Source organism: Dromiciops gliroides, chromosome 5 (assembly GCF_019393635.1).
Source record: "Dromiciops gliroides isolate mDroGli1 chromosome 5, mDroGli1.pri, whole genome shotgun sequence".
Lineage (NCBI taxonomy): Eukaryota > Metazoa > Chordata > Mammalia > Microbiotheria > Microbiotheriidae > Dromiciops > Dromiciops gliroides.
The window spans coordinates 294,809,771-294,834,442 of NC_057865.1; the positions used below are offsets into that span (position 1 = coordinate 294,809,771).

Below are 24,672 nucleotides of genomic sequence, written 5' to 3' on the forward strand. Positions count from 1 at the left end.
GGGCTTATTTCTCCTGGGGGCTTGGACTCTGTCATTCCCAAGGTCCCTTCCAGCTCTAAAATTCTGTGATCTGCCTTCTGCTGCTTTGTGTGTATGTGACATACTGGGCCTGTCTCTACTATGTACTACTAATCAGACTGTGTGGCTGCAAGTGTGACAGTTAGACTGTAGCTGCTATATTTGTCTGTGGCTGGCTATTATCTGGGAGTGTTCGTGACTAGAAGTTATCTGAGTGACGGTGTGCCTAGAGGAATTTATACTTGGGTCTGTTCCACTGATTCAAGAAGCACTAAATACATATTGTACACAAGCAACTATACTCAGCCCTAAATATGCAAAGACCAAAATGAAGCAATTCCGGTCTCCTAAAACCTTCCAGTCCATCGGGTGAGAAAGAGTAGGAGAACCATGTGCACTCAGGTCAGTGAATTCAAGGTAATTTGAGAGAAGGCTAACTGAAGCATTCTGGGAAGGCTTTACTTTAGCCTGGGATAGGCCTTGAGGGAGGGAAAGTATTTTGAGAAGCCAAAATGCCACCGGCTAAGGGACAGCCCTAAGAAGGCAAAGACACAGCAGGAGGAAGGCCAAGTTTGAGGGAAAGCTCTTCGGCCAGGTTTGCCGGCGTGTGGATTTTGTGAAAGGTGCCAAATGGAATAAGCCTGGAAAGTTGGGTGGGAATCTGACTAATAGGGCCTTTAAGCATGTTTCCATGTGTCTGTCACCACGTCTATCTGATAAAGGACAGAGGGTGAACTACTAACAGCTGACATTGCTGCTGCATTGGAGGGGTTGCAAGACGCTTTGCACACATGATCTCAGCTGGTTGTCACCATCCCCACAGCCTTAGGAGACAGCCAGGCCTGGTATTATTTCCCTCTTTTTACAGATAGAACACTAAGGGACAGAGAGGGGATGTAATTTGTCCAAGGTCACACAGCTAGTGAGAAACAATTAAGCATTCAACAAGTTTCTATTAAGCACCTAGTATGTACTTAATACACTGTGCTAGGCTGTGGGCATACAGACAAAATGCAAACAGGCCCTTCCTGCCCCCGGGGTCATACGCTCCATCCAAGGACCTCCTACCAGGGCCACACATGAGCAAATGCAAAGCCTCGAGATCTTGACTCTTAGTCTCCTGTCCCCAAGTCCAGGGCACCCCATCTACTCCACCATTTGCCTCAAATGGCTGTCTGCCCATGTGACTCCATTTCTGAGTGTTTGTCTTCTCTTTTCATGGTGCGCCTTCCCAGAAAATGTTCTTTCCACTTTATCTGTTGAGGTTTGTATTTCAGTGAGAAAGGCTGCCTGCCTTCTGACCTCACCAGGCCTGGCCTGGCCTTCTGTGCTTCTAGATGTCGATGAGTGCAGCATCAATAATGGGAGCTGTGACTATGGATGCATCAACACAATGGGCGGCTATGAGTGTGCCTGTCCTGCCGGAAGGAAGCTCCACTGGAACAAGAAGGATTGTGTTGGTGAGTGGGTCCCACCTGCTTCCCCATCACCAGTGGTCAGATCTCAGGACTGACAGAAGGAGATAAGAATTATCCCCATTATCAGCACAGTGGAAGGACTGGAAAGCATGCCACAAAGAGCAAGTTCAGGGTTACAGGTCCACAGGATCATAGATTTAGAGTTCAAAGGCTCCTCACAAGAGTCATTTAACCCAGGGGCAGCTAGGTGGCAGAGTGGATAGAGCACCGGCCCTGGAGTCAGGAGGACCTGAGTTCAGATCCAGCCTCAGGCACTTGACACTTACTAGCTGTGTGACCCTGGGCAAGTCGCTTAACCCCAATTGCCTCAGCAAAAAATAAGAAAGAGTTGTTTAACCCAAATTTCTAATTTTACAGAGAAAAAGGCCAAGAAGGGGAAATGACTTGTCCAAGCTTATGGCAGGAGTAAGCAGCAGAGTCAGGACTCAAACTGAGACCCTGTGACTCCAGAGCCAGGCCTTCCCCACAGTCTGACTCTGGCTCTGTGAGGCTAAGTGGCTCCTTCCTCCCAGACCACGGCAGCCCTGGAGAAAGTAGGAAAAAGTCTCCTCACCCCAGTCCCAGTTCTGCCACGACTTGCTCCGAGTTCTCGGACAAGCTGTTTCCCCTCTTGAGCCCTCAGTTTTCTCACAGAACCTCAGCTCTTATATGTTTTGCTGCTCCACGGTCATCTAGTCCATTGTAAATGTACAAAACTCTTCTCCACAATAACGCTGATGGTGGGGTCACACAGACACCACCTGAAGAGTCCCATTGATGGAGAAACCACCACCTCCAGCCACAGCTCTCCCCTCTTGGAACAGTCCTCACAGCCACCCGGCTGCCACCCATTGCTCCTAGTTCTGTGGGCGAGGCAGAACAAGCACAGCCGACGCCTTCACCCCATGAGAGCCCTTGTAGATACTGACAAGCAGCGGTCTGGTCTCCCGCATCTTCTCTTCCCCAGCTGCTTCAGCCAATCCCTGTACGCCACATGTCCAGTCCTCTCCCTAGTCCTCCATCACGGGTGCTTGCCTGGTGTTTGGCTCATCCTGGTACTCCCATTCTAGAGAAGCGGCCATGTGTCAATGTCCTCCTAAAGATGTGGTGTACGGAACAAAACACAGCACCCCAAAAGCAGGCTGGCCTCTGCCCACCCTCACTCTGGGTCCCTCTTAATGCACCCCGAGATCATGTTCTAAGAAGGCTGGATAGGGCCACTGCCACGCTTCCTTCTGGCTGCAGCTGTGGAAGTCTCCTCTCATTGACGTTGTGGCCTGAGTTCCTGAACAGTCCGCCCATCTCACCAGGGACCTTGCACTGAGTTACTGGTTAAAAAATGTTTGGTGAAGTGAAGTGAAGTGAAGTGATGCTGCATCCTGGCTGTGGGTGCAGTGGGCTCTAAGAAATCCCTTCTCCACCACCCCCGCCCCACCCCTTTCACATTCCTGATCTTTGCATGGGTCTCCTCCTTGAGGATTGCCCTCACCGTGTGACCTCTCGTGTCTTCCCCCTCAGAGATGGTGAAATGCCCCCCGAGTGCAAAGGCAGCCCCCCGAATCCAGCTGGCCTGCAGCAGGACCGGAGGCCTGGAGACCTGCTTCCTGGCCTGCCCTTCTAACACGCTCTTTATTCCAGGTAACTCCAGCAGCTGAAGGCCCACCCCACAGGGAGGAGGGAGAAGGATTCCTCTCTTGTGGCTTGAGCCAGAGCACTGAAGGTTTTCTCACTTCTTTGGTCAAACATGAGAAACATGGAGTGGAATCCATGGCCTCCTGCAAGGCCTCCTACAGGAAGCCCTCCCTGATCCCCTTAATTGTTAGTGCTCTCACCCTCCTCATATTATCCTGCTCAGACCAGACTGTGTGTGTCATGTGCCCCCAAGGGTATGCAAGCTCACTGAAGAAATCTTTTTCATTGTCAGAACATAGTGGGTATTTGATAAATATTAGTTAGATTGGATTAGACCAGATTGGAAAGCGTGCTGGACTCATTAGGAGGCCAAAGTTTGAGTCTCAGCCAGGCCCTGGTCACCTGGGTGTCTTGGTAAGCTTCTTTAGTTCTGTGGGCCTTAGCTGTCCTGTCTGTGAAATAGGGTTAATAGGCTCCTTTGATAGGGCACTTCTAGGGACCCTAAAGCATTTCCTATACGTTATCCGATGTGATCACTACAACACAGCAGAGGGGGACTAGAGGAGCACAAATGGTATCCCTCCTTTTACAAGTGAGTAGACAGGCTCAGAGATGGAAATAGTAACTCACCTAGAGTGACAGGGTCACTAAGTAACCTTGACTTGAGCCCAGGTCTCTTATGACTACAAATCCATTACATGATAAAATACTTCACAGGGTGTTTAGATAATCAGGCTTTGGAAGAGCTTTGAAAAGAAAGAAGCAGTTTGCAAATAGACGGGATCATTCTTATTGTTAGTAACAAGGTCGTGTGGCCCAGTAAAAAGAGCACCCAACCAGGAGTTGGAGGGATGAGGGTCTGACCCCAGCTCTGCTGCTTCTTAATTGTGTGATCCTGGGCAAGGCATCTTCTCTCACCCCCTGAACCTTCACATCTTCACTGGTAAAATGGGGATAAAAATACATTTGACCAACCCCGCAGGGCTTTTCTTGGAAAAGTGCTTTGTAGTATTTGAAGTGCTCAAGACATGAGAGCTGCTGTTATGAAGGGCCATCCAAGTGTCGGTCACTCTGTTACTAGCATGACTTCTTCAGTCAGTGGGGTGTAGTGGACACACAGCTGGCCTCAGTCAGGAAAACCGGGCTCCAAGTCACCCTCTGACCCCTCATAGCTGTGGGGCCCTGGGCAAGGCACTGAATGTCCCAGGGCTCCCCTCTCCACCCTGCCCCTCACCCCCAAGCTGCCCTCCTCAACTAGAATGTGCAAAGCAGGGGTGGATCGGCAGGGTGAGTGGAGCTTCCCTCCCAGGCCAACCCTAGACCAATGAAATGAGGTCCACAATGAGGTACATACATGGGTAATATGTAGACAATTCTGTGTAGAAGCTCATGCACCCAGATTAAACCCCTTTGATTGGTTATCCCCCATACTGTTGGGTGTCCTCATCATCATTACTCCACTCTTAGGCGACTTCCCATTTAAGTCGGAGCTAGAATGCTAATTCGAAGGACTCGGGGGAGGGGCAACATTCTCAAGGACTCTTGCTGGAGCCTCAGTGTATTTGCTCTCTCTTTTCCAGATTCAGAGAGCAGTTACTCATTGAGTTGTGGCATCCCAGGACAACAGGGCAAGTCACAGCAGAAACGCAACTCAACTGTTCCCAACTGCACAGGTAGCACCCCCTATTTATTCCTTTGCCTAGCATTGCCCAGCACTTTACACTGGCAAGCCCTAGGAAAGCTGCACGAGGCCTGAAAGACACAAACTCCAGGGAAGCTGTTGGTGCAACAGGGGAAGAGAGGCTTCTTTATTGTTGTTGTTCAGTAGTTTTTCAGTCACATCTGAGTCTTTAGGACCCCTTTGGGGGGATTTTCTTAGCAAAGATAATGGAATGGTTGGCCATTTTCTTCTTCATCTCATTTGAGAGATGAGAAAACTGAGGCAAATGGGTTAAATGACTTGCCCAGGGTCACACAGCCATTACGTGTCTCTAGCTAGATTTGAACTTCAGTCCTCCTGAATCCAGGGCTAGCACTCTATGCACTGCACCCTCCAGCTTCTTTCTTCTTGACTTAGGGAGCCCCCAAATGCTGAGATACTAAGAGTACATGGTCAAGATTCCAGGGGACTCTGATTCTCATTAACAGTGGGTGGAGTAGATGGAGAGATGGCTTCGGATAGGAGAACCTGGATTCAAGGCCCCCTCTGACACAGACTCCAAGCAAATCCTCAAACTCTAAGTACCCCCAAGAAATTCTAAGACTGCAGGGCAGTTGCCATTTGCCTCCAACATGAACAAAAGATTTCTTCTTGAATCTGTGATCCTTTGAGAAGACAGTCATCAGGAAAGGCAACTCGGCATGATGGACAGAGTGCTGGACCTAGAGGCAAGAAGAGCTGGGTTCAAATCCTGCCTCTGACATTTCTTAGCTGTGTGACCCTGGGAAAGTCACTTCACCTCTACCTGCCTCAGTTTCCTCATCTGTAAAAGGAGAGAGCTAGATGAGACGGTCTCTAAGACCCCTTCCAGCTCCAAAGCCATGATCCCATGGTTTTGTTTCCCAGAGCTCCTGACACATATGTACACAGGGAGGGTGGTAACCTTCTCACCCGATCCATCTTTGCGTACCTTCGGTGATTCAGCTTTTCTCCATTTCCTTATTTGTAAGAAGAGAAAGCTGAACGAGATGGTCTTTGGAGGTCCATTCTACTTTGAACATTCTGTAGTTCTTCGTTCTAACCCTACATCCCTGGCAAAAGGAAGACAAGGAAGAAATATGCTTGGACTGAGAAACTTTGGCAATGTCTTGACCAACGGTGGCAACCGAATGACTGAAGACTTCTTCCCTTTGTTCATTCCCTCTGCCAGCTAGAGAGCAAAAAGCTTCACTGGCTGCTCCAAGAACCATCCTCTTTCAATAATTCGATCAATGAATCATAGGCCTACAATTCACCTAGCTCTAAGAAAATTATAGAACTGGATCTTGTTTCTGCCTTTAATAAGTTAGGGCCTCTTGTTAAAGAAGCCCCACTGTTGCTTCCGCCAAAGTCCTTCAAACTTTAATCACTGAAACCCCCTCTGGTTTATTATTTCGTCAAGAGAAATGAGTGAATAGAATGGAAAGACACTTATTAAGCGGTGGGTGCCAAGCACTGAGCTAAGTTCCAAGGATACAAAAAGGAAAGGAAGAGACACTCTCCTTTCAAGGGGTTTGCATTCTAGTTAAGGGAGACAGCAACATAGTTTGGTTTCATAGTAAAATGGAAAGACCCAGTGGTCCTTAGGGGGCAAAGCCCACCCAGGTTGGGAGTAGCAAGAGATATACCCATTCTGACTAGTTACCATAATAAGGCCAGTTTTTGGCTAAAAAGTGAGCAAAGGCAGCAGGTACTGACAATAACCCTAAGAGAATAACACTCTGTCCCACTGGCGTTTCCTGTAGGCAAGAGATCAAATGTGAGAGAATAAAGGTTATTGGCTTCTGTGTGGAAAAGCTGATTGTAATGTCCTAAAGCCAATTATATTGAAAGGCAGGAGACATAGTAAGGCAGATAACAGGTTTCTATGGTGGACCCAGCGTGGCTGGTGAATGCACTTGTTCCTAGCTGGCTTTCCCTACCTGTCTTTGTGATCCCAAGTGTTCAATGTCCCTAGGAAAGTCGGCTTCTCTTTTGTGGTGCAAAATGCCTGAGGTCTTAGGCTTAGAGAACTGTGAAGAGTTTGGCCTGTGATAATTCTGTGCCATAGATAGGGCCATTGGTAACTAAATTACTGACACATTCTGAGCCCTTCCTGATTCTTTCAGGTCACCTGTAAAGTCAAAGGTGACAGGGCACTGTCAGTCAGAGTAACTGCAAACCACCATTAATCACAGCAGGGTGGTGGGCCAGGGAAGGAGATGGATAACATCCTGGGGAACATCATGCCCCCACCTTGGAATGCTCCCTCAGTTGGGCCCCCAAGCATCTGGGTCTGAGGAGTCCTCTGCTTTGGCTTTTTTTGCAGATCCTCTGGTTCCTCCCGTCAAGCAGAAAGCCCGCTTCAAAATCAGAGATGCTAAATGTCACCTGCGTCGACGCAGCAAGGATAAGGTGAAGGAGGTGGGAAAGCAAGCACTACTAGGTGAGTTGCCTGCCTGCCTGCCATGGAGTCTGGCACATGTCATCCATCCTCATGGGAGCCAGTGAGCAGAGGATCTTAATGACTTGGAGAGGAAGAGGGCCCTGATCTGAGGGTCTGACAAGTCCCTTTCTTGGTAGGAAATAGGGATAGCAAGTAGGGAAGGCAACAGAAAGGACTTCAGGAAAATCAACATGTATTTATCAAGGGATGAACAAACATACTGAGTGCCCACTGTGCGTAAGGCCCCTTGCTCTGAAGGCCCTGGGGAAACACAGACAGATGAGACAGAGACTCTAAAAAGGCACCACATGCCAAGTCTGTGCTCCAAGGAATAAGAAGTTCAGGGTGTGGTGATGGGCTGAGCTATACAAGCAGCAGGAGAAAGCAGGGAGAACAGGTCTTAGAGTCCGGACACCAGGGTTCTTGTCCCTGCACCATTGAAGGAGGTCAAATGACCCACCAGAACATTTCTTTATGAGCAGAAAGCCAGAGCCAAAGGAGCTGCAGCAGGTCATTGGAGACCATTGTCAATAAGCAGCTGTGGCTGAACTGACCCTCCCCCACTCTCCAGATTAGAGCCGTCTCAGGACCTGAGGCTGGTCACTTTCTACCCCAAAGAGTACTGAGGACACAGTGAACAACTCTAACTCCAATTCTCTCTCTTCAACACCCCATGTCAGATTGGAGGGCAGGGGAGAAGCATTTCTATAGTGCTTCCTTTGTGTCAGGCACTGGGCTAAGTGTTTTTCACAAATATTATCTCATTTATCCTCAAAGCAACCCTGGGAGGTCAATGCCGGTGGTGTCCCCATTTTAAAGTTGAGAAGTTAAGTGACTTTCCCAAAGTCACAGTGTCTGAGGCCAGATTCCATGCCCAGTGCTGGATCCCCTGTGCCATCAGTGGCCTCAGTCGCTGCTGCTATGAACTAGTAGGAGAAGCAGTGGATTGGGGTATCTGTCAAAGACATGAAATGTGCTACCTACACCCTAGAGTTATTGTGAGAACCAAATGAGATCATGGATATAACGCACTTTTCAAACTACCAAGGGTTGTACAAATTTAAGACATCATTACAAGGGGGCATCGAGGTGGCACAGTGGATAGAGCACCGGCCCTGAATTCAGGAGGACCTGAGTTCAAATCCGGCCTCAGACACTTAACACTTACTAGCTGTGTGACCCTGGGCAAGTCACTTAACCCTCATTGCCCCACAAAAAAAAAACCAGTAACAAAACAAAACACATCATTACACAAGGAAGCAGAAAGAACCCTGGGTTTGGAGCAAGGGACATGTGTTTAAATCCTGCCTTTGCTACTCACTAGTTATGTGACCTTAGACAAGTCACTGACCTGGCCTAGGCCTCATTTCCTTCACCTGCAAATTGAAGGACAGGATGCAAGGTTCTCTTAGCTCAAATCCTCTGAGCCTTCTGTGTCCAAGTTGTTTTTATTTTAACACTTTCCCATCACTAAAATATTTCAGTTGTTGGGGTGACAGCCTAACTTTCATTAATTACATTCCATATGATGTTTCCTGAAAGCCACAGTGACACAGTGGATGGAGCTGGCCTCTAAGTCAGGAGGACCCAAGGTGGCTATGTGACCCTTAACCTCTCTGGCAATCCTCTGAAATTCATTGCCAAGGAACTGCCAGTCCACGTTGGCAAAGGATGCCACTCTGACATTTCCCATGGCCTTGATCCTGTTCTAGCTTATGCTGTAGTTGTGTTCATATCTTATCATCTCTATTAGATTGTGAGCTCCTTGAGGGAAGGGACGGTATCTCTGTATTCCCAGTACCCACATTCAGTAGGAACTTAATAACTGAAGTCTTTACTTACCATCCTCCATGTAGGCCTCTGGTTAATGGCACATCCATCCATTCATTCATTCTATATGTCCTGAGGGTCTCCTCCATGCCCAGCACCATGCATGAAGGATACTGTCCAATCACTGCCCTCCCAGCTCTGCCTACCATATACTTCTTGTCTCTCTCTCTCATGTCACCTCTGTCATGCCAAGGTGGTCAATTTCCTTGTACAGACAATTGCCAAGTGACCTTTGTGAACCTCCAGTGTGACTCATCCAAGAAGAAGCGTCGAGGTCGCAAGTCTCCTTCAAAGGAAGTGTCCCATATCACTGCCGAGTTTGAGGTAGAGATGAAGTCTGATGAGGTCTCAGGTTTGTGAAAGGTTGTCTTACAGACTTTTATTATTTTATGCAATAATTGTATAACAAGAATATATGTATATATGTGTGTGTATAATACATACCACATATGTTATCTATTTTATACACACATACACACACAAATATACACTTGTGTGTGTGTGTACATATACATAGACACAGATTTTAGCCGTAAGGATTCAAGGCAAAAATGAGGAAGTGTCTCTCCTCTGTGCGTTGGTAACCTGCTTGACCCAAAGGAGGTTTTTCTCTGGGACAGTCTATGAAACAGTGCTAATAACAACAATGACAAGAAAAGCTATAGAGGAGGCAGCAGGCCTCAGAGTCAGAGGTCATGGCTCAAGAACCACCCCTGCCATGTCCTTACTGGCCAAGGTGACCCTGAGGAAAGAACTCGGCTTCTCCACACCTCAGGAAACTCAAAAGCTCTGAGTTGCAGAAGAGCCATAGGTCTTATTAGGAAAAGCAGGTTTCTTCATCAGAAATTCCTGATACCAACGAAATCCCAACCAAGTCCTCGTGATAACAGCAGCTTCCATTCATTGGTCTCTTTACAGTTTGCAAAGTAGTTACCATACCCTTCAATGGATCTCATTACAATCCTGTGGCTACACGCTCTTCTTACTCCTGGTTTACACTTGAGGAAGCTAACAGAGGCCAGGTCACCTGGCAAGGGTCCCTCCCACATCTCAGGAACTGCAAATACAGATCTCCTAACTCCAATCCAGAATGCCATCCACTCCACCAGGAGGTCTCACTCCTGTCTGGGACACTAAACAGGCAACTCTGGAATTTAAAGTGGAAAGAAAGCTGGCCCAGAAGTGGTCAGAAGTCTGGAACGTAGGCCTCAAGCACCTCTGGACAAATCATTTAGGCCCTCAACAGTTTCTTTATCTGCAAAAGAGGGATAATAATCCTCACCCTAATAATCCCATGGCTGTTATGAGGAAAGCACCATGTAAACACCAAAGTATTATAGAAATGTATCTTACTATTAAAAATTCTTCCTGTTCATCTCTTACTCAGACACCTGTAACACCGACTGTGTCCGGAAAAAGCTGGAGCAGAAGTTGCAGGCTGCCATCAAAACTCTGCGGAAATCTATTAATAAACAGCAATTTTACCTCCAGTTTTCGGGTACAGAATATGAAGTGGCCCAGAAACCAGCTAAAACCCCTGAAGGACAAGAGGCGTGTCGCCCTGGCACGGTGCTGCAAGACGGCAAGTGTGGTGAGTCAATCGGTCAAGGAGTATTTGTTAAGCACCTACTATGTGCCTGGGAGTAGGCCAGGTCCTAGGGCTACAAATACAACAGGGAAACAGTCCCCGCTCTCAAGGAGTCTGTATTCTATCAGGGGAAACAACATATACAAATATAAATAGATACACTATATCTCTACACACATACATAGTCCCGGGGCGGGGGGGGGGGGGGGGGGGGGCCAGGAAGGTAGCATTTGGGCTGAGTACTGAAAGAGACCAAAGATTCTAAGAGACAGTGTATTTCAGGCATGGGGCATGGAGAGTGGGAGATAGGAATTGGAGGGCTGTGCATGGGGAACATTAAGAAGATCAATTTGACCAGACCACAGAGTATGTGAAGGAGAATAATGTATAACGAACCTGGAAAGGGAGACTGGAGCCAGGCTGTGAAGGGCTTTAAAGGGCCAAACAGAGAAGTTTGTATTTGATCCTAGAGCTAACAGGAAGCTACGGGAGTTTGTGACCTGTGCTTTAGGAACATCTCTTGGGCAGGCTGTGGAGGACGGACTGTAGCAGAGAAGAGGCGTGAAGCAGAGAGGCCAAATAGGAGGCTATTACAATGCTGTATTACAATGGTCCAGCTGTGAGGTGATGATCTAAGGTGGTCATTGTGTGAGTGAAAAAAGGAAGAGAGGTTATGGACGTAACAAGGGCAAGATTGACCTATGGGGTGAGGAAGAGTGAGGAGCTGAGGATGAACAGGTTGTGAACTTGAATGACTAGAAGAAGGCTGGTGGTCACCTAGACAGAAACAGGGAAGTTCAGAAGAGAGGAGGGTCTAAGGGAAAGTTAATGAGTTTGGTATTAGACAGGCTAGATCTATGATGCTTGTTAAAGATTCATTCTGAAATACCCAGTAAGTAGTTGGTGGTGTAGGACTGGGACTCAGGAGACGAAAACTGGGTATATAAATTTTGACAATCATTTGCCATTCATAGGAGCTCACCATGTGAGAAAATAAAGATAATTACAGATAATGGAACAGTAAAAATGTATTCACAGGAGACAAAGAAATCACAACTCTCCCCACCACCTGAGACCAAGAACCCTAACAAGGTCACAACCCAAGAAACTTATAGCAAAGAATGCTAATTCCTAATTCCCAAAGTGCCCACTGAGCACCCCCTTCTTTATTAGCCCCCATGCTATGGCATGGTGGCACAATGCAATGGCTTGTACCAGAACCCACACCTACTGCATCCTCCCTGCTTTGAGGTCAAGGTACAGTTTATCTGTGAACAGTTTATTCTGCCTGAGATAACAGAGTATAAACACACTATGCTGAACCACTATTCAGCCAGACAACCAAAGGACAGAGATGAAGGAGGCTCTACCACATCAGAAGAAAATTGGCATCCAGCTGAAGGCAGGTCTGTCCCCCACCAAAAAAAATCACTTGGGGCACAGACTGAGACTACTGAGAACTAAATTGCTCAGTGTGGGAGAAAGCTGGTACAGCTTTGAGGCCCAGCCCCAAGGGAAACCACCCTTAAAGGGGAAACAGTCAGAAAGTGAGTGATAGGGGAATAGAAGGTAAAAAGGCTGAAATTACCAAAGATCTCAGGAGAAAGAAAAGTAAGTTTCAAACCTTGCACATAGGCAGGGGAGAGATTAATAACAGGGAAAATATTAATAACACAAGGGAGTATAACCTCCAGATCAGCTAATTGAGTCCAAATATCTCTAAATAAATATTGTAAGACAAAGGAAAATGAATCAATATCAGATGATGCAGATGATCTTACAGGTTCCCAAAATATCATAGAAGTACAGCAGGATGTTTCTGAAAGAACAGAAAATCTGAATTTGTTGTCAAGTAGTTTTTCAGTTGCATCTGACTCTCTGTGACTCCATTTGGGGTTTTCTTAACAATGGTATTGGAGTGGTTTGCCATTTCCTTCTCCAACTCATTTTACAGATGAGGAACTGAGGCACGTGGGGTTAAGTAATTTGTCCAGGGTTACATGCTAGTAAGTGTCTGAGGCCAGATTTGAACTTAAGAAGAGGAGTCTTCTCGACTCCAGACCTGGCACTCTATCTACTGGTAAATCTTACCAAAGAGATAACAACTGATTGTTAATACATATACGCAGAAGTTAAGGACAATCTGGAAGAAAAAGAGATACAAAAAGCAATAATGTTAAAAAGAAAATATGATCTCTATACAAGCAAAACATTGATCTGGAAGACAGGATGCACAGAGAGACAACTTAAGCATCATAGATCTTCCAAAAGAACATCCATTTTTAAGGTCTTCCTTGCTCAGAAGCAAATTTAGGCATGTCCTCATAGTTGCATTCTGCTTTGGTTTTTCAGTGGCCTGTGGACCAGGCACCTATTACAGCGGAGAGCACAGTGAGTGCCTTCCTTGCCTGCCAGGAACATATCAAGATACAGAAGGTCAACTCACCTGTGAGCCTTGCCCAAGTAATGATGGCCAGGGCCTAGCAGGCGCCCGAAATGTGTCTGAATGTGGAGGCAAGTGAAACTTGATTCCTAAAGGAGTGGGCAAGTCCACCATGTGCCCTATGTTGTCTCAGTCTGTCACTATTTTGTCTTGGGAAGCACAAACACTTACCATTAAGCCCATGTTACTGGAGTCATTCTACTCAATGGAATCGCATCAACTTGGGTCAAGCTAACACCCAAGGGAAAAACTGGAAGAGTATTCTGGGTAATACTATACAACTGACATACAAGCATGTATTTCCCTCCCCTGGGCCCTCATACAACCCCATGGGAAGCTCATCCCAGGCTTGCACCAAACCAAGCCTGCTTTCTCATCTAGTCCCAGTCAAAAAGGAAACCCTGGGCTCTGAATCTCAGTTTCTGTGAAATAAGTTTGTACTACATGACCCTAGCTCTAAATCTAATGAATTCCTATCAAGTTATTCTGTCAAAATGGGATGAGGGCGTAGGTCCAGTCAGCAGCTCGATCAGAGCTGGTCAAAGGGGCCCCTCTGTTCTCTGCTGGAAATTTCCATTCCGTTTGGTTCTAGAGCTGGGGGCCTGCTTTCTAAGCCCCTTTTAACAGCCCAAGTTTAGAAGCTCTCCCTCCTCCAGGATTTGCCAGAAAGTGCCTTTAAGGCTTTTCCCTACTTGTGAGCTGGAGGAAGAGCTGAAGCATAGAAGTAGCTGGTCTGCTGGTGGCTCTGTCCTTCCAGACCACTGGTCCCTACTGGACCAGCTTCCTCCCATAAGAGATGACTTTTAATTTTTCAGGACAGTGTTCTCCCGGCTTCTACTCATCCGATGGCTTCAAACCTTGCAGGCCATGCCCTCTGGGCACATACCAGCCCGAGCCAGGACGCACCCTGTGCTTCCCCTGTGGAGGGGGGCTGGTGACCAAGTATGAAGGAGCTGTTTCATTCCAAGACTGTGAGACAAAAGGTAAATGCACCTTCCCCATACCCATTCCTGCCTCTAATGTTTAGCAATAGGTGTGGAAGTGGAATAATGCAGCTCGGGCCATGAACCAGAGAGGAGGTCTAGAACATCCACCCACACTTGGCAAATTAGAGGAAGGATTTCAAGTGGGGTTCAAGCGGGGTTCATGCTATAATAGTGCAATCTGGTGTGATCCAACAAGCATTTGTTAAGCGCTTTATGTGTGCAAGGAACTAACCTAGGTACTGAGGATAGAAAGACAAAATGAAAAGTAGTTCTTTCCAACTCCTAGAAACACACTCCCTAAGGTTTTACCTTGTTTCATATCTGACTTCCATCTTTAGTCACATACACATGTACATGTACACAACACACACATACATATATATATGCACATGCATATCCAGATATACACACATATACACCTACAGACACACAGCACACAAGCATACATACACATCTGTGTTCACATATATATATATATATACAGACACAGACACAAATGCACATATAGAAACACATTTGTACAAGGCACATATGCATGTACACACACACACAGATATGCATATATACACACATACAGACACACTCACAAACATAAACACATATACACATGAGATGGAACCTGTAGCCCAGACCAACACAAGCAGGCCACCTCACTGGAACGAATCCCTCTCTCTTCTTGTACCTTGACTGTTCTGTCTAGTTGTTAGAGTTACCTATCTCTCCCCAAAAACAGGGAATTGAGCAAGACAGGTCTTGTCACCTCTCTGGGCCTCAGTTTCCTCATCTGTGGAATGAGGAAGGTAGGTGACTTCTACAGTAGGCCCTTCCAGCTCTTGAGCTAGGGTCTGTGAGGCCTCCATGGTGAAGTCAATGTAAACCTTTGGGTTATATTTATGATAGAGGATGGGCAATCTGCCCAAGACTAACAATAAATTTTCTAGTCCAGAGGAAGGAATCAGTGAAGGTAGGAGTAATCAAGGCAGACTTCATAAAGGAACTGGGTTTTTAAGAATGTGTAAGGTTGGGGCAACTAGGTGGCGCAGTGGATAGAGCACTGGCCCTGGATTCAGGAGGACCTGAGTTCAAATCTAGCCTCAGACACATGACACTTACTAGTTGTGTGATCCTGGGCAAATCACTTAACCCCAGTTGCCTCACAAAAAAAAAAGAAAGAGAAAAAAAAAGAATGAGTAAGGTTTAGGTTTTGTTAGAAAGAAATAGGGAGTTTTGCTGATTTACAAGCCTAGACAGAAGCAATTTCTACTTTTGATCCCATCTCAGCGACGTGAGCATTTTGAAATATTAGTTATAGAGATCATAGCTCTGTGAAAAGTTGCTTCTGGCAATGCTGTAAAGGGATTGATGGAATGTGATGCACACTGAGAGTTCTGCTTCTGTTGACTGTAGTAACAGCTTGTCTTGTGCCTCTCTGCAGTCCACTGTTCTCCTGGACACTACTACAACTCCTCCACCCATCGCTGTATCCGGTGTCCCATTGGCACCTACCAGCCAGAGTTTGGTCAGAATTACTGCATAACTTGCCCTGGTAACACAAGCACTGATTTTGATGGCTCTACCAATGTTACTCATTGTAAAAGTAAGTCATAAACAGCACTGAGGAGTCTGGGATTCCATTACTGTTAATAATAATAATAGTGATTATGTGGTGCTAAGTATTCACCTTCATATACATTCTCTTGTTTGACCATCTCCATAACTATGAGAGAAGACAGACAGTCATTACTGTCTCCATTTTTAGAAGGAAAATAAGGCTTAAGACTGCAGGTATACCTTTGACCCAGCAATTCCACTTTTAGGTCTTTTTCCCAAAGAAATCATGGAAAGGGGAAAGGGACCCACATGTACAAAAATATTTATAGCTGCTCTTTATGTGGTAGCAAGGAATTGGAAGTTGAGGGGGTGCCCATCAATTGGGGAATGGCTGGACAAGTTGTGGTATATGAATACAATGGAATACTATTGTACTGTAAGAAATGATGAGCAGGAGGAGTTCAGAGAAACCTGGAGGGTCTTACGTGAGCTGATGATGAGCGAGTTGAGCAGAACCAGAAGAACATTGTACACAGTATCATCAACATTGAGTGTTGACCTACTGTGATGGACTATATTCTTCTCACCAATGCAATGGTACAGAAGAGTTCCAGGGAACTCATGATAGAAGAGGATCTCCAATCCAAGGAAAAAAAAAAAAGAACTGTGGAGTATAGATGCTGATTGAACCATACTATTTCTTTTGTTTTGGGTGCTATTGTTTTTTTTTTCTATTTTGAGGTTTTGCATTACTGCCCTGATTTTTTCTCTTATAACAGGATTAATGCAGAAAAAGGATTAATGTTATTATGGATATATATGTGTGTGTGTGTGTGTGTGTGTATATATATATATATATGTATATGTATATAGATATATAGATATAACCTATATCAGATTACCTGCTGTCTAGGGGAGGGAGGAGGGAGGGGAGGGAGGGAGAAAAATCTGAAATTGGAAAGCCTGTATAAACAAAAGTTGAGAACTATCTTTACATGTAACGGAAAAAATAAAATACCTTATATGTAAAAAAAAAAAAAGACTGCAGGTATAGATATTACTTAGAGGCCTAATGACCTTCACAGCAGCTTATGTGTGGCCCAGAGGAAGCCCAGTCCCCAGTTTTTGTTTCCTTTATCCACAACCATTAAGGGTGCCTAAGGGCTAGGACTGGTACAGAGATAAATGCTGCACAGCTGGTGTTCTCAAGAAGGTTCTGGTTTCTCCACAGACCAGCACTGTGGAGGAGAACTGGGAGATTACACTGGCTACATCGAGTCTCCCAATTACCCGGGGGACTACCCAGCCAATGTGGAATGTATATGGAACATCAACCCTCCACCCAAGAGAAGAATTCTCATTGTGGTGCCAGAGATATTCCTACCCATTGAAGATGAATGTGGTGATGTTTTAGTGATGAGAAAAAGCGGTAAGTGGCTGGTGATAAACTGTGGAGACCTTTAAGTCAAAGGATATGTCTGTTAATAATGAACTAAATTCCAAATATTATTCTTACTCTTACTCCTACCATGATCTGTTTCATAAGATACCATATTCAAAGAATTCACTGCTGAATGATGAATACCTTCTTCTCCACATTTCGATCTAAACTAGTTTTTGAAAGGCAGAAAAAGTAAGACAGTGGTCCTGTTTAGTCTGTTCCAGTAAAGGGAAGCCCGCTTAACCATCTAAGTCATTGTTATAATATTGTTATAATTTAGCATCATTATTAATATCTCATTTTTGATATTTGAAAAGGGAGTTTCTTCGTAATATCCTATGTCAGGTAAGTATTATAAGGATTCTTTTCCACATTTTTCGAATGAGAAAACCAATACTTAGGGAGGGGAAGTGACTTCCCCAGAGTGACAGAGTTAATAAGTGTCAGAGCTAGAATCAGCCTGAGTCTCCTGACTCCCATCAAGGGCTCTTGCCATTAAATTCACATTTTCACAAAAGCTCAGCACCATGCCGCTACTCCCTTTATCCCATCACTGTAAAAGAATAACATGGTGTCAAGTCTGACAAGGGGACCCTAGAAGTCACCTAGTGTAACCTCCTCGTGTTACAGATGACAGAGGGAGATGCTCACACCACACACTCACATATTTCTTTCTAAAAGCCTTCTCAGAGTACTAGCCAATTGTGTAAATAACCCCACCAATACTAATGCCTTGCATTTGTACAGACACGACGTCCTTTTGAATGCAATTTCATCTCTGTTATTGTCTCTGAGGAGCAGCATGGCACCTTGGCAGGAGCCCTAGATTTCAGTCAGAATGCCCCCGGGCCCAAGGCCAGGCTCTACCAGTTGTGACTGGTGTGATTCTGGGCAATCCCTTCCATCTTCTTTGGTGTCTTGGCCAAGAAATGGAAATAATAATCCCTGCTCTGCACCCTGCCTCAAACGTTGTTGGAATGGATGAGAATAATTAAACAGATGTTTGTTAAACGAGACCTTCTAGTTAGCTGAATTTTTCATGAGGCACCAGTCCTGACCTCAAAGGGCTCACCTTCTACCAGAGGGGAAGAAGGACTTACAACCTGGTGCGTTCACAAATAAGTGTGCCACAAGTTAGTGTGCAATGAGCAAGACCCAAAACCCTCTCGGAGAGCTAGGGAAGGGAGAGATCACTCTCACCTGGAAGTGAGGGCAGGAGCAGGTTGAGAAGGGCTGGGGGATGCGGCGCCTGAGTCAGGCCTGCAAAGGAAAAGGAAGCTCGCGATGGGCAGAGCTGAGCAGATAGTGTGTTCCAGGTACGGGGCACATCTTGGGCAAAGCGTGAAACATCAAGTGCTCCCATTAGGGGTAAGAATGTAAAACCTGGAAAGGTTGGAAAAGGAGGGTGGAGCCAGAAAAATGGAGGGCTTTACAATGCCCGCCTGAACAGCTTGTATCGTATTCCCTAATCACTACAAGATTTCTTTAAGAGGGTATTGAAATGACCAGCCCCATGTACTGGTTATAGTATGAGACTAGCTTGGAGGGAGGAGAGTGTGTATTAGAAAGTCCAATTAAGAACCAATCAGGCTTATCCCATTGAGTGTCAATGTGCTCCTGAAGTCAAGGGCAGGGCTGTATGAGTACAGAGATGGAGGCAAGAGATGATGCAGAGCTAAAAGGCCACAGGACTTGGGCATACATTGGAGGCAGGGAAAGGAAAGAGAGCCCCAAATGACCCCCCGGCTTTGAGCCTGTGTAGCTGGGTAGAAAGTGGTGTCATAAGAGGAAGACCCTCCCTTCCCAGGGTGACTGTGCACCCTCACACTGGGGAGCACCATGATCTTCACCTTAAAGCCGGGACAACATCAGGCAGGGATGAAAATCCAGGATGGCTTCCACCATGGTGATGTCTACTTCACTTTGCAGCCTCCCCCACATCCATCACCACTTATGAAACATGCCAGACCTATGAGAGGCCCATAGCCTTCACGTCCCGGTCTCGGAAGCTCTGGATTCAGTTTAAATCAAACGAAGGAAACAGTGGCAAAGGATTCCAAGTACCCTACGTGACCTACGACGGTAAGGCTGGAATCATTTCCCATCTTTATGTCCAATCCAATCCAACAAATATTTTCTGGCCACCTACTACAGGCATGACACTCTCCTAAGTGCCAGGGACACAAGGAAAAAACAAAGATCTGTCTGTGGGTCAGGCTGCAGGCTCAAAGCATGGTTCTGGGCTGAGAACAGAGAGATGAAGATCCAGGTCTACCTGAGTCTCTCTATTGGCCAGGAGGGGACAGAAGGAAGGAAGCAACTTAAAGCTGATGGTCCCAAATCACTTCTCTTCTTTTCTGCCTTCATTTCACAGAGGATTATCAACAGTTAATAGAAGATATAGTTCGAGATGGAAGGTTGTATGCATCAGAAAATCATCAAGAAATTTTAAAAGTGAGTGTTTTGCTTCAATTCCTGTGGGGCCTAAACACAGTAACAGACTATGGCATGTAAGTCGTGTGCGAATGGAGGCAGGATGATTGAGGATAAGCAGCTAACTCAGAATTGCTATTTTTCAAGGACTGATGAATCCCTGAAGGGTCACCTTCCTTTACATGCATACTTACTCCTCGGGGGAATCTGTCCGTAGAGTTTATGGTCATGTTGTCACACTAACTTGAAAACGCTCAGGGTGACAGGCAGCACAGCAGAGTGGGCATAAGGCAATGCTCGAAGGTTTGCCAAAGCACTCTACACACATTTCATTTGATCATCACAGCCTTGCAAAGTGAGTAGTACAGATATCGTCCCCATTTTTCAGAGGAGTATCAGAGGCCCAGAGAAATGGCATAGTTTGCTTATGGTCACACAGCTGGTGGCCATCAGAAGCAAGTTCCAAACTGAGGGCTCTCCTAACAACACATGCAGCTCCCATTCTACAGTACAAAGGCGGTCCTAGCATAGATAACAGGGGAAAGAAAGTGGAGGGTTAATGGGGTGCTTCAAGGTACTCTATTTCCCTGGATCATCAATACTGGGTGTCCCAAAAGTGCTAGGGCAGTTTTAGACATAGCTTTTTAACGTATAGAAGACCCTAGAAATCCTATCTCCGTAATCATTCTTACATCTGCCCCTATTCTAGGTACTTATTACCACCTACTTAAACTTGGACAACAGGCTCCTTACCGGTCCTCCTGCCTCTACCCTCACCCCCACTCCAACCAATGTCTTTCAGTTACCAGAATAATCTTCCTTATACAAATATCTGGTCCTGTCCCTCTTCTACCCAAAATCCTTCATGGCTCCATATTGCCTACCAAGGAAAACCCCAACTCCTTGTCCAATTATCTTTGACCTACAAGGTCCTCCAAACTATGGAGCCATGCTTCCTTGCAAATATTACCTGACTTTATTCCTTTCCATGTTCCAGCCAAACTGGACAAATTTTTGTCCCCCAAACATGCTCTGTTTTCTACCACCACACCTTTGCTCAGAACAATCCCTGTGCTTGAGATGTCACCCCTCCCTGTCTTTGCCTGCTGAATACCTACCCATGATAACCTTGAAAGACTTTTGGGACATCCCCTTTGACTCTCTTCACTAAAGGTGCGGCCAGGACTTGGCCCCCAATCAGTCTCCCCAAGTTATGGTGACTATGCAATTCAGCACAATTCCAAATTCTACTTCAAACATAATTAAACATATAATAAGTCTCTACTGTGTACAAAGCCTTGTGTTGGGAATGTATCTAAATAAACTAAAGATAAGCAGTTAAGTACCATAATGGATAATCAATTCAACACGCATTTACTTGACTTGGATAGAGTATTGTACCTGCAGTCTGGAAGACAGATTCAGATCCTGCCTCTGACATGACTAGCTATAAGTGTAACCCTGGGCAAATCATTCAACCTCTCTGTCTCTATCTATAAAACAGGAATAAGAGTATCTTCCTTAGGGGCAGCTAGGTGGCGCAGTGGATAAAGCACTGGCCCTGGATTCAGCAGGACCTGAGTTCAAATCCAGCCTCAGACACTTGACATTTACTAGCTGTGTGACCCTGGGCAAGTCACTTAACCCTCACTGCCCGCCCCCCCCCCAATAAAATAAAAATAAAAGTCATGCTCAGAGTATCATAATGGCCACATTCCTCATGCCATTTTATCTCTTTCTCCACAGGACAAAAAGTTGATTAAAGCCCTCTTTGACGTGTTGGCACATCCTCAAAACTATTTCAAGTATACAGCACAAGAGTCCAAGGAGATGTTCCCAAGATCATTTATCAAGCTTCTACGGTCCAAAGTTTCCAGATTTTTACGACCATACAAATAACTTTCCTAGAGCTATGCAATTGGGGGATGGTTGGGGGTATTTTGGGTCCACTTGGTTGGGGAGAGGTTTTTTTTGGTTTTTGCATTTGTGTCAAATATTTTATTTCCCTCCACAGTAGAAACATTTGCTGACTGTGAAAAGCTCTTCCAGAATTCTTGAATTCAGTTCCATATTGAAGAATCTTGCTAACATTTTATATTCATTAACAGTCCATGGGGTGGCTATTTTTGCCTGGAAGAGAATGTGAAGAGCCATGGGCATTCCCAGATGAAGACACTGGTGCATGCCTGCACCAGCAGTATCCATTGTCAGCAACCTGAAAATGTCTGGTTGGAAAAATACTTCTTTGCCCCAAACCTCTTTATTTCCTAGGAAGCCATGCAGTACCTTTCTTCTGAGCCAAGGAGAAAGTCTTTAACCCTGATCGACTGATGCCAATACACTATGGGAGGGGAAGAAGTCCAGTATGAAGAAACAGCATTTGGAATCTGAATTGCACCTGAACTCTGAATTTGGAACTTTCAGGGGGAAAAGGAATTAAATTTTGATGTTTCTCCCCTTAGTTTCCTAGAGACTTGGGTGCTGTAGAAACCAAACAAGAAAAGGAAAAGGAATACTGATGTATAACTTCTTTCACAGACTACCAAAAATGAAGCCCCACATGCACAGGTTTTATCTGCCCTCTTCTATTTTTCTTGAGATCTCATTTCTACATCCATCCTCTCCTGCTGTGGACACAGTGACCATGCTTGTCTGCTATTTGGACTCCGAAGAACTTTAAAATACCATGGATTAAAGTTGTGATGGGGAAGGGGACAATAGATGTTTCCCTCACCACAAAAGAGCATCTTAATTAAGTACTATATATATATAAATATAAAAATATATATACTTCTATTTGTGGGTACATTAGAAACACTACCTTTAGTTACTGTAAATATTAATTATGCAGACATCTCTTCTCCCAAATACAATATACAGACACACCCTGGTTTTTTTAGCTTTCCTAAAATGATTAAACCACTGCTCCAAGGCCTTGCAACTTGCCTCTATCCGGGAAAAAGGAGTCTAATGAGTTTGGGGAAATACAACTTTTCCTCAGACTTTTCAATCATAAGTTATTTGGTAAAATTAAATAAACTCCCATTTCTCTATTGCTTTAAGGAAGTACAAGGATTACCCCCTCCCCCCCACCGCCGCCATTTTATGGAGAAATAGGTTCAAAAAGATGAAGTCACTTCTTAGCTTCTTAGGAGTAAGAGAGCTCCAAGGGACCCTAGAGATGCTCTAGGTCAGTGTTCCCTCCATAAGGATCCCCAAGGGCTGTGGATTGACTTAGGAAGCCACCTATTATCATTAGCTCTGTTATACTGTATGTTTATTTATTTGGCTAAATATTTCCCAATTATATTTTTGACCAGCTTCTAGCTGCATTCCCTGGCTAAGTGTTGGACAGTTCTGCTGTAGGTGACCCCTCTTATATCACAGAGGAGAAAACTGAGACTTGGGGTGGAGGGGGGTGGGAAGGGACAGGGGAAGGACTTGTCCTTTATCCTCTGGAGCAAATTAGTCTCTGGACCTGCATTCAAACCCAGGTTTCTCATAGCCAAGTTCAGCACACTTTCTCTTTCCACTGCACTGCCTCTAGAAGGGGAAACACAAGACAATCGGAACACCACTAATGGCAAACTTCTAAATGCCTATATGCTCAGTCACCAGAGAAACATATAAAAAGTCACTGGTTGGTATTGAGCTGGTCTGCCTTGAAACTTGTTCAAGGGGATTTACTGAGGAAGGAACGAAGAACGGTGGTTATGAAACTATGGTCCAGCATGATTATATCCTCAGGATATCGTAGGGAAGTTTGGTGTATTAACATTGCTGACAAAGAACACTGGTTAAAGAATCAACTCTTTAAACAAAACATCCTATAACATCACAGCTAGAAGAGACCTTCAAGGTCGCCTAATCAAACCTCCATTTGCATGCACCGTGCCTGGCACAGAGTAGACACTACATAAAAACTTATTCCCTTCCACTTTGTTTACAGATAAAGAAACTAAAGTGCACAGGGTTGGAGGGGTTGAGAGCCCAAGGGCACACAGAGTTAATGAACAAGCCAGATCCCAATCCAGAGTTCCTTCTAATGCACAATGTAGCTTTCATCTAAAATATTTTTCCCTTAAAAAAGAAAGATTCCAATGTCAAAGGGCCTTACCCTTGGCTATTAAATTAAAATCAAATTATTAAAATTAAATCGTGTCCCCCTCAAGTTCAATTGTCTTTGCATGAAATCCCTTAATTTTAGAACTAGAAGAGACCTTGAACAACCCCATCATAAGAACACACTAAGGACAGCTAAGAGGTGCAGTCCTTCCATCATAAGGCAGCCCATCCTTCTAAGGCTGGATGTTCTTCATTGCCAGGAATACCTTCAGGCAAATGGGCTGAGTGATTGCCACTGAGTACAGAATAGAATTATACACTGATGGTTTATTTTTTTAATGAGATCCTTTAGGAGCTCAAGGATTCATTAGGCCATTGGTAGGGACACTTCAAGCTTAGAATGTCTTCATGAGATAACGGAACCATGGAGTGTCCACCACCATGATGCCATACCTCTCTGCACCCCGATATGCTAATGCCCAGCACACCCCCAGGCCCATGCTGGAAACCTGCCTAGCTCAACAGGGCCTAGCTGCCAGAGTTTGTGCTCTAAAGTCATGGACTTGAAAATCCCAGGGTTCTAAGGCATAATGAGGCATCGGTGGAAGGGAAGACCTTAATGGATAACTTGAAAATTGTGGAGGGAAGGAGAGAATTGTAAAGAGACCTCTGATTCATTCAGGTATCATCCTCTATCAAGCGAAGACTAAATGATCTCAGAGATGTCTCCTAACTCAACATTCCATGTTCTCGAGTCACTTCCAGCTGTCACATTTGGTGTTTTCAGTTCCTTTCCAGCTGTAACATTCTATACCGTATGGTCCCTTCCACCTCCATTGCAGCACAATTTTATCCTGGGCCAGTGACAGAAACATTAAGAAGCAAGTTCAAAATGTCTGTTCTCAGAGAAACTTCCTAGCATAGAGGGGCCTGGGCCAATGCAGAGGCTGATGACATGAGATGTGTTGCCATGGAAAAGAAGTGGTTTGGACACATACTAAAGGATATGAAACTTGCCGCATTTTGTTAGCCCAGATTATGTCAATTGTTGGTAAGATTCAGACTGTGGATAATATCTGGCAGGGTTCTTAATAAGACCATAGG

The 24,672-nt window shown here is 45.2% G+C and overlaps 1 protein-coding gene across 8 annotated transcripts in view; it reads left to right on the forward strand.

Annotated features, from left to right (window-relative positions):
• SCUBE1 (signal peptide, CUB domain and EGF like domain containing 1) overlaps nt 1-23,609 on the forward strand; it is a 234,040-nt gene extending 210,431 nt beyond the window's left edge. For 5 of the 8 annotated variants that reach the window (XM_043969294.1, XM_043969297.1, XM_043969296.1 and 2 more), the window contains 13 exons: nt 1,356-1,478; nt 2,994-3,113; nt 4,688-4,780; nt 7,115-7,231; nt 9,255-9,413; nt 10,449-10,652; nt 13,002-13,163; nt 13,908-14,075; nt 15,514-15,675; nt 16,861-17,058; nt 19,000-19,152; nt 19,445-19,524; nt 21,250-23,609. In XM_043969294.1, the coding sequence (XP_043825229.1) occupies nt 1,356-1,478; nt 2,994-3,113; nt 4,688-4,780; nt 7,115-7,231; nt 9,255-9,413; nt 10,449-10,652; nt 13,002-13,163; nt 13,908-14,075; nt 15,514-15,675; nt 16,861-17,058; nt 19,000-19,152; nt 19,445-19,524; nt 21,250-21,402 (1,892 nt within the window). In that variant the 3' untranslated portion in view covers nt 21,403-23,609. The remainder of the gene's footprint in view (nt 1-1,355; nt 1,479-2,993; nt 3,114-4,687; nt 4,781-7,114; nt 7,232-9,254; nt 9,414-10,448; nt 10,653-13,001; nt 13,164-13,907; nt 14,076-15,513; nt 15,676-16,860; nt 17,059-18,999; nt 19,153-19,444; nt 19,525-21,249) is intronic. The other 3 variants (XM_043969295.1, XM_043969298.1, XM_043969302.1) reach the window with 1 other exon arrangement.
• The last annotated feature ends 1,063 nt before the right edge of the window (nt 23,610-24,672 follow it).